This window comes from Conger conger, chromosome 9, assembly GCF_963514075.1.
Source record: "Conger conger chromosome 9, fConCon1.1, whole genome shotgun sequence".
NCBI classification, from domain to species: Eukaryota; Metazoa; Chordata; class Actinopteri; order Anguilliformes; family Congridae; genus Conger; species Conger conger.
In genome coordinates this window covers 38446674-38462194 of record NC_083768.1, presented here as the reverse complement: position 1 = coordinate 38462194, position 15521 = coordinate 38446674, and the positions used below count along the sequence as shown (strand labels likewise).

Below are 15521 nucleotides of genomic sequence, written 5' to 3'. Positions count from 1 at the left end.
TCCCAGTTAGATCCTCATATGCACAAGCAGGCTTTTCATTAATAACACAAAGCCCTTCATTAGTGTTTACTGCTGCTGAGTTTACCTCAGAGAAAATTCACACACTTGCTTGATGCTCTAAAAACATGTTTTTTTTTTAACCATGTGGACAAGAAAGAAATAATTTTTTTTGGAGCATCTTTGGTGTGTGTTTGTTTTCCATAATCCCTTGAGGTGAGTTTACCCCCTTTGTTGTGACGATCAAAGAAAACCCAAGATTCCTGAAAGATGCTATAAAAATGCATTGATAGGCGGGCAGGCCCAAGCATTGACATCTTCACCCTCACCTAAAATTTGGTAAATGCAATACATTTATTAAGAACTAATGCATACAGAGAGTATGTGTGTGTGTGTGTCCATGCTTGTGTATTCACACGTATGTATGTTTTCATATGAACTACACAGCAGAGTCAAAGAAAAAACCATCTCAAACCCTTTGTGTGTCCTCGGTGGTCAGTTTATATATCGTAGAGGTTGCAATTTAAAAAGATCCACAATTTTTTTCCAAACACCCCATCTGAGGCAACAATAATAAAATAATTAAAAAAAGAAAGAAAAAAATCATGTGCACAGTTTTCAATACCATTTATCAGGTAAAGACGCATCCCCCCACATCAGCTTCTGAATGTGTGATCCAATGCAGTGTTAATAGTAGGGTTCCCCAGACTGCACCACATAAGCTATTTATTTTCCTGCTGTCAGAGCATCATATAGGTTTCAAAACGATAATCCTATATGTCTTGGACCAGGAATTCAACAGCTTCAAGTGTACACTGGTATCAGGACATGAAAGTGACCAGAATCCTACACTTCTTTTACAGGTCTTTTTCCCCCCTCTTCTTCATAATGTTGTTGCTTTTAGGTGACACTCACATCTGCACATAAAAATTATATATATTTATATTTCTATATATAATATATATTCATCATACTCTATTCACATTTTAAGTCTAAAGACGAACTTGTTTTGCAATGTTGAATCTAACAGTTAACAGCCACCCCTTCGGAGAGAGTGCCTTCTTCTCAAATACTGATCAACACACAACACACGCTCGACTAACGTTGACATGTTTGTACATTTTCGGAGGTTGTCAGGCTTCTCAAAGGTTTCGCCCTCCGGGTAATTTTCCAGGCTTAACTATGTATAGCTTAATTCCATCAAAACACATTAAAAAAAGCATTTACAAATGGTTGTCAGGAGAACCAGTGACTAGCCATAGACCGTAAACCAAAGCTAACCGTTATCTCCTTGTCAGGAGCCCATGATGTTTGGCACATTTTGACCTTGCTTCTTACAGATAACTCAGATGCCATTGGACAGACAGGTTTTATGCAAATATGGCCGACAAACAAAGTTGGAATTTATTTTTGTTTTAACACCGTATCATTATAAAGTAAAACCTTGTTTCAGTGAAAACCAAAAAAATAAAAATAAACATGAAAATTAAAAAGCAAAAAAAATCTATTTCAAATATCTACTGTACATCAACAACTTTTTCTGTAGGCAGTGAAAGCACTTCAAAGACAAGGAGTGTGGAATGATGGGCTGTTAACTGTGTCGAACTGCTTAAAATGTTTGTTTTAGTTTGCCACAAACAAATTCACATTATTAGGAATGAACAATACTGCTAAATACTTCCTTCTTGCTGAGAAAACATACTTTGCTTGGATAGGATACGCTGGTAATTCATACACCTTCCAAGGATTTTTTTTTTAAATGTAACATTAAAAACAATATTGTTATCCACTGCCAAGGGGGCTGCAGTGGACTTTGTGTAATATACACAACTCCCTCCTCCTATCTCTTTACTGTACATCAAATACTTTACAACAGAGAATTTAGAAAAGAAATTAAAAAAGAACGATAAACATGTTTTTAAAAAAAGACAAAGGCTGGAGGCATCTTCTTTTCATCAGAGTACTCTCCAAATAAATGCAAGTTTAAGCTTTGACTCACAATGACGTAAAAAAAAAGGAAAATAAAAAAATGGTACAAACGGTGTGTGAAAAGCTGTTCTTTTCAACCGTGGAAACGAAACGACATGTTTGTTTTCTTGTGCTTGGCACACTCAGCCCTGTTACTATCCTGCTTTATTTACAGTTAGTCTCTTTCCACTTCCCAACATTCAAGATTCCCTCCGCAAAAATCTCTCTCGACTCCAGCAGGTCAAGGTTCGCACTCTCTTACTCGTCACAGTGACCCACCATCGTCTCTTACTGCTTTACCCAGAATCCTCTCTGTCCACATCCTCTTCCCAGGCTCACTCGGTAGACTCGCTCATAAGAACCAGCTCACCATAAGTAAACTCACCATAAAAAAATAAATAAAAACCATGTGGTAACGCATGCACATGCACGCCCTGCCCTGCCCCCTAGATCACCTTGTACCACTCTGCAGATAGAGCTCTTCCTCCCCCCTGCCCCCCTAGACCCAGGAGTCTGGAGAGGCTGGGTAGTGACTCGTCTCGTAGTTGAGTTCGCTGTAGGGCCGGGACGCCGAGTAGAAGTCCACGTAGTTGCCGGTGGACTTCAGCCCCAGGTGCATGTTCACGTCGGTGGCAGCCGGGGGGCGCTGGTGCACCTGGTCTTCAAAGAACGCCTCCTCAAAGTTCCTGTTGGCGTTCTGAAAGACTGGGTACGGCTCGTAGTCCTTCCGGGCACTGTCCTGAGGAACAGGCTGGGCGGAGACCTGGGGGCCACAGGAGGAGGTTAGAGCAGCTCTTTGGGTTTCAGGTACTGAGGAGTTAAGAGGTACTGAGCAGAGGTGGAATGTCCCGGGGTCAGAAAGTATTTACATTACATTAGTGCCATTTGGCAGACGCTCTTATCCAGAGCGACATACAGTTTATCAGACTAAGCAGGAGACAATCCTCCCCTGGAGCAATGCAGGGTTAAGGGCCTTGCTCAAGGGCCCAACGGCTGTGCGGATCTTATTGTGGCTACACCGGGGATCGAACCACCTTGCGGGACGCAGTCATGTACCTTAACCACTACACTACAGTCCGCCTCTCAGTATAAGTCCTGCCATGCCTATCTTCCACTCATGAACTCAACCAGCTGATTTCACTAATTAGTTGTACCCTCAGGTTGAAGTGCTAATAAGCAAAACCAGGATTTTCCACCTCTGGTACAGAGTTTCCCAGGTAGAAAGGAGATAAGGTGCGAATAGATTTTCAGGTTTGTGTGGAGAGATGAGAAGATTATAAGAGGTTATTTTCAGGGTGTGAGGAGTATGTTTGAGAAAGTTCTCAGGTTTTTCAGGATCAGCAGTAGTGCTCGTGAACAGCTGATGGGAAAGTGAAGCTTCTGACAACCCAGTCAGGACGTTCCCCACTGCCTTTTAACCAATCAACAGTCTGCGTGTCATGCTAAAACAGCATGAGCCACTGGTAACATGTAAGAGCTCCAGCCATTTTTTACTTTAGAAAGCCACTCTTCAGTCTCTTTCAGTCCATTTCATCTTTATATAATCTGCCACCTCACTGAGAACCAAATAACAGCCTACATCACTGCTCTGACGGTGATAAGTATTTTGGCATGCTCAACAAAAACAGAAGGTACTTTTCAGTTCTTAAGTATACATTCAAAGAGTCAGCCAGTATACAGCCCACACTACCGCTAACCATTCAAAGGTATGCTTTTTTTTATTTTTAAGCAAGACAGACACACCTACACACGCTCATACATGTATGCACAGTTCTGGGAAGGCTGTTGGAAGTAGAATAAAATACCGATGTAATAAAAGAATAAAAGAGTGTGTGCTCGCTAATGTTTTCACAGAAAGAACACTGCATAAATCCTGACTCATCTAAGAAAACATTGAAAGCCAACTGAAACAAATATGTATCAAGAGGATTCTCCAACTTGTCAGACAGTACATTATGAAGCAAATCTACCCTCACCAACCCAAGGTTTACCTTCACAACAGCAGTGTTAATGGATTTAATTATACTACCATCTAAAACTGATAAAGGCTTTTCTAAACAACAAATGTCATGAACTCACTTTATTTTTTAACTTCTGACAAGAACCCCAGTCCCAGTGATAACCTTTTTTATCACCTCTTGGGACATAGTTGCACGGCAACTATGTTTACACATTTAATCTGTGTCTTAATCTTACACATTTAATCTGTGTTTTATCAGGATCAGTGAGCGCGCATTACCTGGATGTGTTTGAGGTCCTCATTAGGGGTCACATACGAATTCCGGAACAGGGTTGAGGTTCCGCTCGACACTTGAGCTAATGGAGGAACACATAAAAAGGTGGGAAATGTGGGAATTAGAGCATGTGTGTGTCCCTATGTGTGTGCGTGTGTGTGTGTGCGCATGCAGTGTGTGTGTATGAGTGTGTGTGTCAGTAAAGGTTACTTCCATAAAAGTGTGGAAGAGCCCTCCTGTTGATGGGTAAATCTGTAGCTTGTAAAAAGTAACGGTGAAAATGAGTGCCTTCAGGAGACATCTCAAAGTCCCATTTTAAAATGAGGGCAGACTTTCACAAAAAAAAGTCACTAGAGTCACTACAGTCAATGATGTAGGCTACATTCGAAGGATGATTATTGTTTAGTTGCAAGACGGGTTGAGATGTATGTTGGTTATTGTTCAATTTGAACTGCTCCTATCCAAACACTCTGACAGATACTGACGCATGAACCCCTAGGGGGCGCTCTCTGTGTGCTTGGAGTAGTGGAGGGGAGTCAGGGGGAGTGTTGGAGCACTGTGTTCAGCTCTGAGGCAGTGGAGGTTTAGAATTATATGAGGATGTGCATGTACTGTGGGCGTCCGTTCCGCTCAAATGACTTACAAATGTGCCAAACATTTTGTAATCAAAACAGGATTAGGAAACAACATTCTGAAAATTAAAAAATAAAACCTCAGTTTATCCCATAAGAATGCTAATTAATATTTGCCACATTGACAGGAGGAATCCCGCCTGTATTATTCTTTGGATAACACTGTTACTGATTAGGGAAATGGAGTGTAGTATTAAGGTAAGGGAACTCGACTTGCAACTCAGAGATTGTGGGTTTGATTCTTGCCCGAGGTGCTGCTGCTATCCTTAAACAAAACGCTTGGGGTTCATTGCGAGCTGCGACGTCGGCGGTTCGAATCCGACCGTCCGACATTTGTCGCATGTCTTCCCCTCTCTCTCGCTCCCATTCTTCCTGTCTCTCTATACTATATACTGTCCAATAAAGCTGAAAAAGGCCTAAAAAATATCTTAAAAAAAAAAAATGCTTATCCTGCTATATTTCAGAAATATACCCAAATGTGTATTATGATGCTTTGTATTTCTTAGTGCTTGCTAAAAGTAATGCAATATCAGAAACATTGAAAGTAAAATCTTATTATTAATGTTATGGCCTGAACTCTAAACCACCAACCTGCCATGGTGTCTTTCCTAGACAGGTGCTCCCCTTTGTTTCCCTGGTAACTGGCGTTGGTCCCGGTGGACTCGTAGTCCGGTTTCCTCTCCTTGAGACTGATCATCTCCCGTGGAGAGGCCGGGGCACTGGCTGTGGAACGGAGACCCTGCTGTAAAATCCAGCTATGACCAGCTACCAGCTCTTTCTGAACTGGTCAACCAGCTATCAGCAGTTTCAAAACATAGCTTGAGCTAAAACCATGTTGGGTATGGAGCTGATCTGAACTGGTCAACCAGCTATCAGCAGTTTCAAAACATAGCTTGAGCAGTAGTGGAACATTTTTTTGAGTGGAAGGCAGTGATAGAGCCAAAACCAAGCCCCCTGTACCCTGCACAGACAGCAGCCTAGGACAGCACTGATGTACACAACCTTTATTCTAATGTCCAACCCTTTCACCCAATTTAAATATGAGTATGCCAGAAAATGTTGCGTTTGCATATGTTTAAGTTTGAGGCGGTTCAGACGACGCACTTTCTGCAGCTTATTTTACTAATTAATGTGCGTCTCTGGAAACTGATAGCTCAAGTCTTTGAAAATGAAATCAGCAACACAACGTTTAAATTGTGACCTTTAGTAAAAACCTGCAATTATCTTCTTGCTGTGATCCTTCACTGGCTCTCTATTAGCACCTGCAGAAATTCATCAAATATCGCTGTCAGGTCCTGAGTGGACGCAGGGCTCTGTACTGATGAGACTGGCCTACAAACATGACTGAACATCCAAATTGGGAAATGAAAGAAAAAAAATGGATTGGCATAACGCTCTATTTATTACAAGTGTGGGCGGACTGCAGTCATAAAGATTGAGCTCAAAGACAAACAGCTAAGGTCTCTGCGGCTGATTTTACAGACAGGCTCCCTTGGGCAGGTTTGTGCTTTGATGTGTGGGAAGGGCTCTGTTCACCATGCTGGGTCTGGTACTGGAGCAGTGGACACACATGGGGCCCTCACTCTCTCTCTATCTCTCTCTATCTCTCTATCTCTATCTCTCTCTAACACACACATGCACACACTCATGTATGTACATGAAACACAAATAGTCTGTCTTACACAAACGCGAATGCATGCACACACACACACACACACACACTTCCATAAGAGCACACACACCAATGGTCATTCTTTCTCTCTCACTCTCTCACTCCCTATCTCTCTCACTCAGTCACTCTCACACACACACAAACACACACACACTCATGCGTGCACATATAACACAGATACACACCCAGATCCTGATCTTTGTATTTGTTTTGAAAAAAGCCTTCTATTAATATTGTGAACCGTAACATTTCAGACAGACTTCACACCATTCTCAGAACTGAGCAGCCTCCTTTCCACCCAGAACCAACGACAGACTGATGACAATGAACTGGCTAATTGATTCCATGCTTCTGATGCCATTGTGATATTGCATTACTGAAAAAAAGCGAGAGAGAGAGAGAGAGAGAGAGAGAGAGGGGGAGGGAGTGAGAGGGAGAGAGGGAGGGAGAATGAGAGAGAGAAAGGGAGGGACAGAGATAGACGGAGAGAGGGAGAGACAAGGAGAGAGGGAGAGAGGGAGGGAGGGAGAGTGAGAGAGAGAAGGGGAGGGACAGAGAGAGAGAGAAGGAGAGAGAGATGGAGGGAGGGAGAGTGAGAGTAAGAGAGGGAGAGAGATGGAGGGAGGGAGGGAGAGGGGCACTCTGTGATGAATGTCTTTGTGTCTACCTGACGGTGTACGAGTTTGTTTTTGTGATACGCTTGAGCACCATCTGGGACCTGTGAGACTACATCTGCCACGCAAACACTGCACTTGCTTCCATCGCTGCAAAAACCAGATTGCAGATTACTTTGCTTGTCTGGCCTGCACGCATACACACACACACACACACACATACACACACACACAAAACACACACACATTGTCAGGAATATTTTATGCACTGACATTTATCCACCAATACGGACATTATCGATCATAAAGCTAGAGCTATGCGCGCACACACACACACACACACACACACACACACACACGTGCACTCCCTTGGAGGAAAACCATGGCATTGTGCCCACCCTCAAATGACAGACAGAAAGATAAGCAAACTTATGCAAAAGATAACCAAATATTGAAAAGTTAGATATTACAATAAACCAAAATAAACAACACATCTGCTATCCAAATCCACCTGCCACACAATCTCTCAGATTCCCTTTCTTTTAATAAGATACAGTACAGCACACAGTAAAGTTAGCACATTTCAGTCATTAGCATCATGATTTGACACATGTATTCAGCTAATTATCAGTAGTTTCATGAATTTGAACAGGTGTGCAGTTAATGTATTTGCCTTATGGATTTCTGCAGGTGTGCAGCACATTAGCGTTCAGCTATAAGACTGTGTGCTGAGTGGATAAGTGCAGCTAGCTTCAACATGAAGACACACTGTCAGTGGGGACAGGAAGCCTTGTGTCTGATTGGCTGAAACAGCATCCAATGGAGGGATAGTATTTATAGCTGTCTGCTCCGTAACTGTCCCAAGCCATTCCCATCATCTACATCACCCTCACTTCAAAAGGCTGGCCGCTCTCTATAAAAAACCCAGATTTAATATCAGATTTTATTATTCTCCACATACATTCATTATCCAGGGGAACCAACCAACAGATTACATTCATACATTTACATATGCTGAGACATTTTTCATTAATGTGCCTCAATTTTTTTTTCCAAAACAATTGAGGTTAGGAACCATGCCCCGGGTACAACCACACAAGGACCCACAGGGGAATTAAACCCAAGACCTCCCGGGCTACTAACCTAGTTCCTGCTACGCCACTTAATTCAGCTCTCCTGTAGGGTCAGAGAGAGGGTACTCCACTCATGGGAAATAAGTGCAGTGAGCAGGCTGTGTGGGCACCGGGGCTGGTGTGCTACGCAGGGCAGGGTACCTTTTCCTGAACTCACAATCAAAGCGCTGGCTGCTGGGACACTGCTGGAGTACCCTGGAGCCTTGCTCTGAGGCAAAATATTCTGAGGTATAAAAGGGCAATAATGCAATGGGAGCTATGCAGGATGCTCTGGGCTTCAGTCCATGAAGATTTGTGTATCTGCACGAACCTACAGTCAGGGCTCTGAATCCATATGGGCTTGAGTCATTCTAGGTCTTAGCAGAAACAGGTTTGCATGCAGGTTGGAAGCCAGTGGTAGGCAGATTCTTTGGGTACATTAAGCAAAAAGTAAAACATTAAGTAAAAGGAAAGCTCAGTTTTGGAGGTACTACATGTATTTACTAAACATCCCCCTTTTGTACGGTGTGACTCCCAGGAAGCAGACGTGCATTGTCTGCCTTTGATAAGGCTGGGTACACAGGCCGGACCCAGAGACTCACAGTCCGTGGGCCTCGCTCTGTGGTCAGTACCACAGGCACTGAGCCCTGGTGCAAAGCACAGCTTTGGAGTTGCTGTGAAAATGGCTAGCTTCAGGGTAGATATGGATCTGGTGACATGTAGAGTACTCTCCCTTCCCCCTGTCTATTTCTCTCCTTCATTCTATCTCCCTCTCTCTTTCGGTGTGCCCCTCTCTCTCTTCATTTATCTCTCCTTCTGTTTCTCCCTGTCTCTAACTACCATCGTGTATCTCCCCCTCTCTCTTTCCCCCTTCATCTATCTCTCCCTCTTTCCTTCCTTATTTCTCCCTTTCTTTCTCTCTGCATCTCTCTCTACCCCTCCCTTGCCCTTCCTCTCCCCCCCTCTCTCTTTAGAGTCAAGAAAATAGCAGCGAGTTTGCAGGTCTTCACAGAGCCTGTTGGTGCTCTTCGGTTCAGTGTGAGACATGGCTGTGTTGGTCCACTCTTCAGTTCAGTGTGAGACATGGCATTGTTGGTGCACTTCAGTTCAGTGTGAGACATGGCATTGTTGGTGCACTTCAGTTCAGCGTGAGACATGGCCGCGGCGGTTTATCTGTGGCTGGGTTTAATTGGAACTGATTGATATTGGGAGAGGGACAGTGGGGGAACAAAGCAGCGTTTTAACTCCACAGCCTGCACTGCACTGCCAACTCCAAAATGCACTTCCATCCCGCAAAGAACATCAGCAGCCGCAGTGTTTGTACTACAGTCAGCGGCAGGAGATGAAACATTTCAGCCGCTTGTTCACGCGGATTAGCCCTTGGCTGATAATTTTTATTTGACATGGTATAACATGGAAGCTCTAATGTTGATGCACGACCATATTCATTTTTTCTCAGTACTGAAAACTTAATTTCTATGAGTGAAGGTAACATTTGCTCAAATTAAATTCAGGGCAGATTTCGTAATGCCTTATGTGAATTTGTATCCCATTAAAGAAATTACCATGACTTAAATTACATTTGCGGTCGGATTCTGAAAGTTTAAACTTATTTTCAGTTGAAGAGATTAACATTACTTATATTGAGGGCAGATATCTGAAAGTTTAAACTTGATTATCATTGAGGTAATTAACATTACTTTCAGGAGAATATTACTGAGAATCTCCTCGGGATAAGTAGGGGCTTGTTAGGTAGGTTGGCAAAAGCAGCTGTAGTTTGAGTACAAGACAAATTCCCTAACTCCTGCACCACACTATAATTAGTCAGTAGCTGGGAGAGTTGAAGCAAAGGATGATGGGAGGATGCACATATGTATGTACTGTATCACTAAAGAGATGCACCCGGTGCTATAGAAGGCAGCTCCCACCGAGGAGAGCAATTCAAGGTCGACACATGATCAAGCTGGCGAGCGTTATTGGACGGGATGGAAACATCAGTGGGCCGGGCACGTTGGGCCCCGGGCGTGAGCGTGCGCGTGCGGAAGCGTGCCACTGCGTGGAGACGGCTCTCCTGTGATGTCCTACCGACGCAGCTGAGGCTCCCAGGCACCACCGTGACGGAATCTCCCCCGGATATTTCTGCTTTCATCTCTCTCTCCGGGGGTGAAAACGGGAACTCCGTGTCAGGAGCGGTGGAGGGGAAGTGTGTGTGTGTGTGTGTGTGTGTGTGTGTGTGTGTGTGTATGTATGTGTCTGTATGTGTGTGTGTGTGTGTGTGTGTATGTGTGTATATTAGGATGTGTGTGTGCGTGTATGTGTGAGTGTGTATGTATTTGTATGTGTGTGTCTGTATGTGTGTGTGTGAGTATGCGTGTGTGTGTACAGTAGTATGTGTGTGTGTACGTGTGTGTATGTGTGTACAGTAGTATGTGTATGTATGTTTGTGTACATGTGTATGTACGTATGTGTGTGTTGTGTGTACGTGTGTGTATGTGCGTATATTAGTATGTGTGTATGTGTGTATGATCAACCTGGTTTCCCTGGATAAACGAGCGGGCTACTCTGCTTCCCGCCACGTGGCGTAAAAACCCGGCGCGAGCCGTGCGCTCCGGCCCTTTAAATCACCATCTGACTGCTTCACGGACCAATGAGCTCCTGAAGAGCCTCGCCTGAAGGTGACCTTGAGGAAAAAGTGCTTTTCCGCTCATGATGCGGGTGAACTGCTCTGGAAAGGCATTATTGCAGCAGAGCTCACGCTCTTCTCTCCCCCCCGGGGCGTGCTTCCATTAGCGCTCGCCGGAGTGGTGTGCCGCTCGGAGACACGTTCTTCCACAAAACACGGCGCAGCTCCAGAGGAGCCCCGCAGCCAGCCTCAAAACCGGCCGTCCAAACCCAACCAGAGATTTCCAGGCTACCCTGAAGAAAAATCTTTGGGAAAAGTCGATAAGAAGTTTTTTTAGTTTTTTTTATTCGGGCAAAATATACGACTTGTCTGGAAAGTGGCCCTGGGCTGTTATTGTGGATGGCGCTGGGTAGCAGACTCTCTCTCTCTGTTTCCACGGCTCAAGGTATTTTTTTAAGACCTTGTGGAACCCAAGGCCAGAGTCTTGTCTGTGTGACAGATGACTGCAGAGGTGCAAAAGGGTGACTCACCTGATCGATTGTTCGGGGAGGTCCGGACGGGCGAAATGGAGGGGGTTCGGGAGGAAGAGTAGGGCCTTTGCCTGTCCCTCTCTATTGTGGAGGAAGAGCCCACGAAGTGATACTGCGAATACCCGTCCTGCAAAACAAACAAGAAGCAAGACCTGATATCAGACCACCAGCAGAATTACAGCACCAAACATTATCATATGCATATAAAAAGTCTTGCAGTATGCTTGTGTAGATGATTTGCATGAATGAATGAATGTATGAGATCCTGCACTATGCACGTGTAACTGATCTGCATGCATGCGTGTAAAAAGGCCTGCAGTATGCATGCATAGATGATCTGCCTGAATGCATGTCTAAAAGCCTGCAGTATGCATGCGTAGATGATCTGCATGAATGCATGTATAAATGCTTGCAGTATGAATGTGTACATGCTCTGCATGAATGCAATACATTACATTGAATTATCAAAATGAATGCACATGTAAATAATCTTCATGGATGCATGAAATATCTTGCTGTATGCACACGGTCCACAGTTATTTCTCATTCACATACAGGTAACATCTGCAAACCGCTTCTCCAAAACACCATATGAAACTCGGCAGTACGTCTGACTCACTGGCAATATCTACACTTTCATCCCACTTATCGCTCTGAAAACTCCACAGCGATGGCTGTGTGGAGCCTTTCTAATCTTGGGGGAGCACAAACGACAGAAAGACAAAAGGCAGCACTCTCAAAAAGTTCTGAGTGTTCCCCTTGACTGGACAGTTTCTCATTAAAGAACCATACCAGCAGAGTGTGTGTGAGACTCACACACACATAGACACACAACAACTTGAAGGCAAAAACCAACTGTGCAGTCATTAAAAATGAATCCAGATTGTGTGCCTCAACCACTGTCATTGAAAAAGGGCCTCCGGCTTTTGTGGACTGAGCCATACTGGTGTACTACTGTATGCTGCAGTGAGAGGTGAGGAGTGCCAGGAGAGGAAGGCAGCAGTTCTAGGCCGGTGAGTTAGCATTCACCCCGACTGGGTCTGCTGACTTTTGTTTTCACCACCCTGTTGAGACCCAGCTAACTAGGTGAGGCCAGTTAACTGTGTAATAAATTGCTCTAATTAATTAACTAAAAGGAAAAAGGAAAACCAGCAGACCCTGTAGCTCTCCACGACCAGGGTTAGAGACCACACCGGTAGACACTGTGGCAAGAAAAGGTGGCTTCAGCACAGAAACCATGCTCTGTCATACCACATAAAGAGATACAAATCACATAACTTCTGCTGGTCCCTCCTCTTCTAGCTCTCCCTCACTTCCTACCAGCAGTGAGTATGCCCAGCCTCATGGTGGAGCTGCAGCTCCAAAGAGCCTCCAGAGTCCACCAGGGACCAGGCTCAGTTGCTGCAGTTTCACACCACAACAGCCACATAGCCAATCAGCATGCTGCGTCTGTATGGGTGGGGCGTGGCCTCCTGTTCTCTAATGACAGCACATTAACAGTCACAGACGGGAGCTCGTCGTGATGTTCTTCTCAGGACTCATCTCAGATCCAGGTCAGGGAAAAAGGTCCCACAGTTCCTCTCTCTGATAATTCCAATTAGTTTCAGGGAACCTTTTCCCCTCTGCTTATTTGCACACAAAAAGTCCGTTTGCTTCATTTAAGCTTGGCAGAACTCGCTCAGCGACCTTGGATCTAAATAAGGGAAATGCAATTTCAGTCGCCAAAGCTTAATTTCCTGAGATAACAGTTGAAAAAGGGCACAGCCACCTTTCATATAAGCCCTTAAAGTGCAATATGTGCACTAGTCAGCTTTCCTGTACCCTTTCCTGTGCTCATGAAAATCAATCAATAGAGAACTAAGATATCTACTAAAGTAAATATACTAGATAACAGAAAAAATGCAATCAAGCTATGTTGTGGTAGTATTTACTCCATTCCAACACCAAACCATTGCACAATCTATCATCACACATCCTAGTAATATATGATATACCAGAATCAATAAAATCAGTTGAAGGCCACAGATACAGTACACATAATGCACTACTAACTTAAACAAAGGCTTTGAACTTTCAGTGAATACTGTAAGACAGAAAAACTGGTAAGCGACCATGAAGAAAATAATGAATCATAATAAATTCATCAAAATAACTCATAAAATAATCACAATGAAAGATGAAGGCTAATTAAAAGTGGAATGGATGCCAATGGCATGCTAAGCTGTACATGTGCTGTCATCAAAAATGCACATAAACAAACAAGCGTTTATTAAATTAATTATAGCACACCACAGGTTCAGACTGTTTTTGTGCACTGCTTGAGAATTCAACTGGGGTTGAAAATTCAGAAATAGAGGTGATAATTAGGAATGCCTTTTCTTGGTTTAGCAGCATGACTCAGAATATAAAATCAAAATAACTGATCAATGTCCATGCTAAAGAAGATTTTGTTTCATTTTCTTACAACTATCTATCAAAGCATTAATCCCTTCACTGAACACGTCGACAGAACATTTTCTTCACCAAGTCAAAACTTGTCATGAACTATAAAAGGGGGGTCAATCTCCAATGTCAATCAGTATGTCAAAAAAATAAAATAAAACATTACGGTGGCCATACGAAAGTACCCAGGAACATTACGTTTGATGTACATTGTGAAGTGACAGATACGGACAGTGAGTCTGCCCTCTCAGTGGGAGTTACAGGTGTAAAAGAAGTCATCACAGCTTGTGATGCCTGAGGTTGAGACAGCCTGACAGGACTCACCAGTCTCTGACAATAACTCCTTTAACATCTGATACAGAGACCCGGCAATCACACCGTTAGCAGTACTGCTAACTATCGGCTACACTGGGGACTATTTCTGTCATGGCGCTTCTACTTGTGTGGCTAAGGGGGTGCAGTTAGGACAATACAGAGATAATGGCCATTGACATTTTGTTTTTGGTCATGCAACTCAGTAGGCACTCTTATTCACATAGCAGAGATATTTTAGGTGGAATTCTCTGTGTTCTGTCTCGGGAGGAACAAGAGGGTCTGTTGGGGTTAGTGGCCACAGAGCTCAGACTCTCAGACTCTCTCTGCAGCTCAGACTCTCAGACTCTCAGACTCTCTCTGCAGCTCAGACTCTCAGACTCTCTCAGACTCTCACTGCAGCTCAGAGTCTCAGACTCTCTCTGCAGCTCAGAGTCTCAGACTCTCTCTGCAGCTCAGAGTCTCAGACTCTCTCTGCAGCTCAGACTCTCAGACTCTCTCTGCAGCTCAGACTCTCAGACTCTCAGACTCTCTCAGACTCTCTCTGCAGCTCAGAGTCTCAGACTCTCTCTGCAGCTCAGACTCTCAGACCCTCTCTGCAGCTCAGAATATCAGACTCTCTCTGCAGCTCAGAGTCTCAGACTCTCTCTGCAGCTCAGACTCTCAGACTCTCTCTGCAGCTCAGACTCTCAGACTCTCTCAGACTCTCTCTGCAGCTCAGAGTCTCAGACTCTCTCTGCAGCTCAGACTCTCAGACTCTCTCTGCAGCTCAGAATATCAGACTCTCTCTGCAGCTCAGAGTCTCAGACTCTCTCTGCAGCTCAGACTCTCAGACTCTCTCAGACTCTCTCTGCAGCTAGGCACCGGCGGCACTGCCAGGAGGCCGACGGTGAGGGGAGACTGCCGTTGCTAAGCAACCTGCAGGCATGTGGGGAATAATGACGATGGGCAGGTACTCTGAACTGGCGGTGAAACGCGGCACTAAAGAGTGGCGTATGCAGCCAGTTAGCGTGGGTGCCAGAACCAGTGCTCATTTCCTGATGGTGTGATGACAGCTTTTAGTGACAGCTCCTGTGTGATTTCTTTTGCCTCTATTTTATGAATTCTTCTTATTTCTGGCACAGAATGTGCAGTCTATGTGTTTTATATTCATTCTCATTTCATGTGTTTCAAAGGGTTCAAGAGCTAGTGCATACCTGCCAAACTAACTGAGAAAATTACAGTCCTAACACAAGCTTACTTTGAGAAAATAGTGAATAAAACCAAAGAAGTGCAACCAATAACCAAACTGGAAATCTTATTATATAAAGATATGACTAGTTCTTTGATCAAACTTTTAAAAAAAGAAGTACTACTTATACTAACTAATATAACAGTGAAGTAGT

General features: G+C 44.0%; 1 protein-coding gene across 8 annotated transcripts in view; it reads right to left on the bottom strand.

Moving 5' to 3' along the window:
- Window positions 1–474: 474 nt before the first annotated feature.
- The window catches only part of LOC133136751 (catenin delta-2-like), a 193170-nt gene continuing 178123 nt past the window's right edge, over window positions 475–15521 (bottom strand). For all 8 annotated transcript variants that reach the window (XM_061254459.1, XM_061254460.1, XM_061254462.1 and 5 more), the window contains 4 exons: window positions 11383–11509; window positions 5423–5554; window positions 4205–4281; window positions 475–2728 (listed from right to left, as the gene is read on the bottom strand). In XM_061254459.1, coding sequence (XP_061110443.1) covers window positions 2465–2728; window positions 4205–4281; window positions 5423–5554; window positions 11383–11509 — 600 coding nt within the window. In that variant the 3' untranslated portion in view covers window positions 475–2464. The remainder of the gene's footprint in view (window positions 2729–4204; window positions 4282–5422; window positions 5555–11382; window positions 11510–15521) is intronic.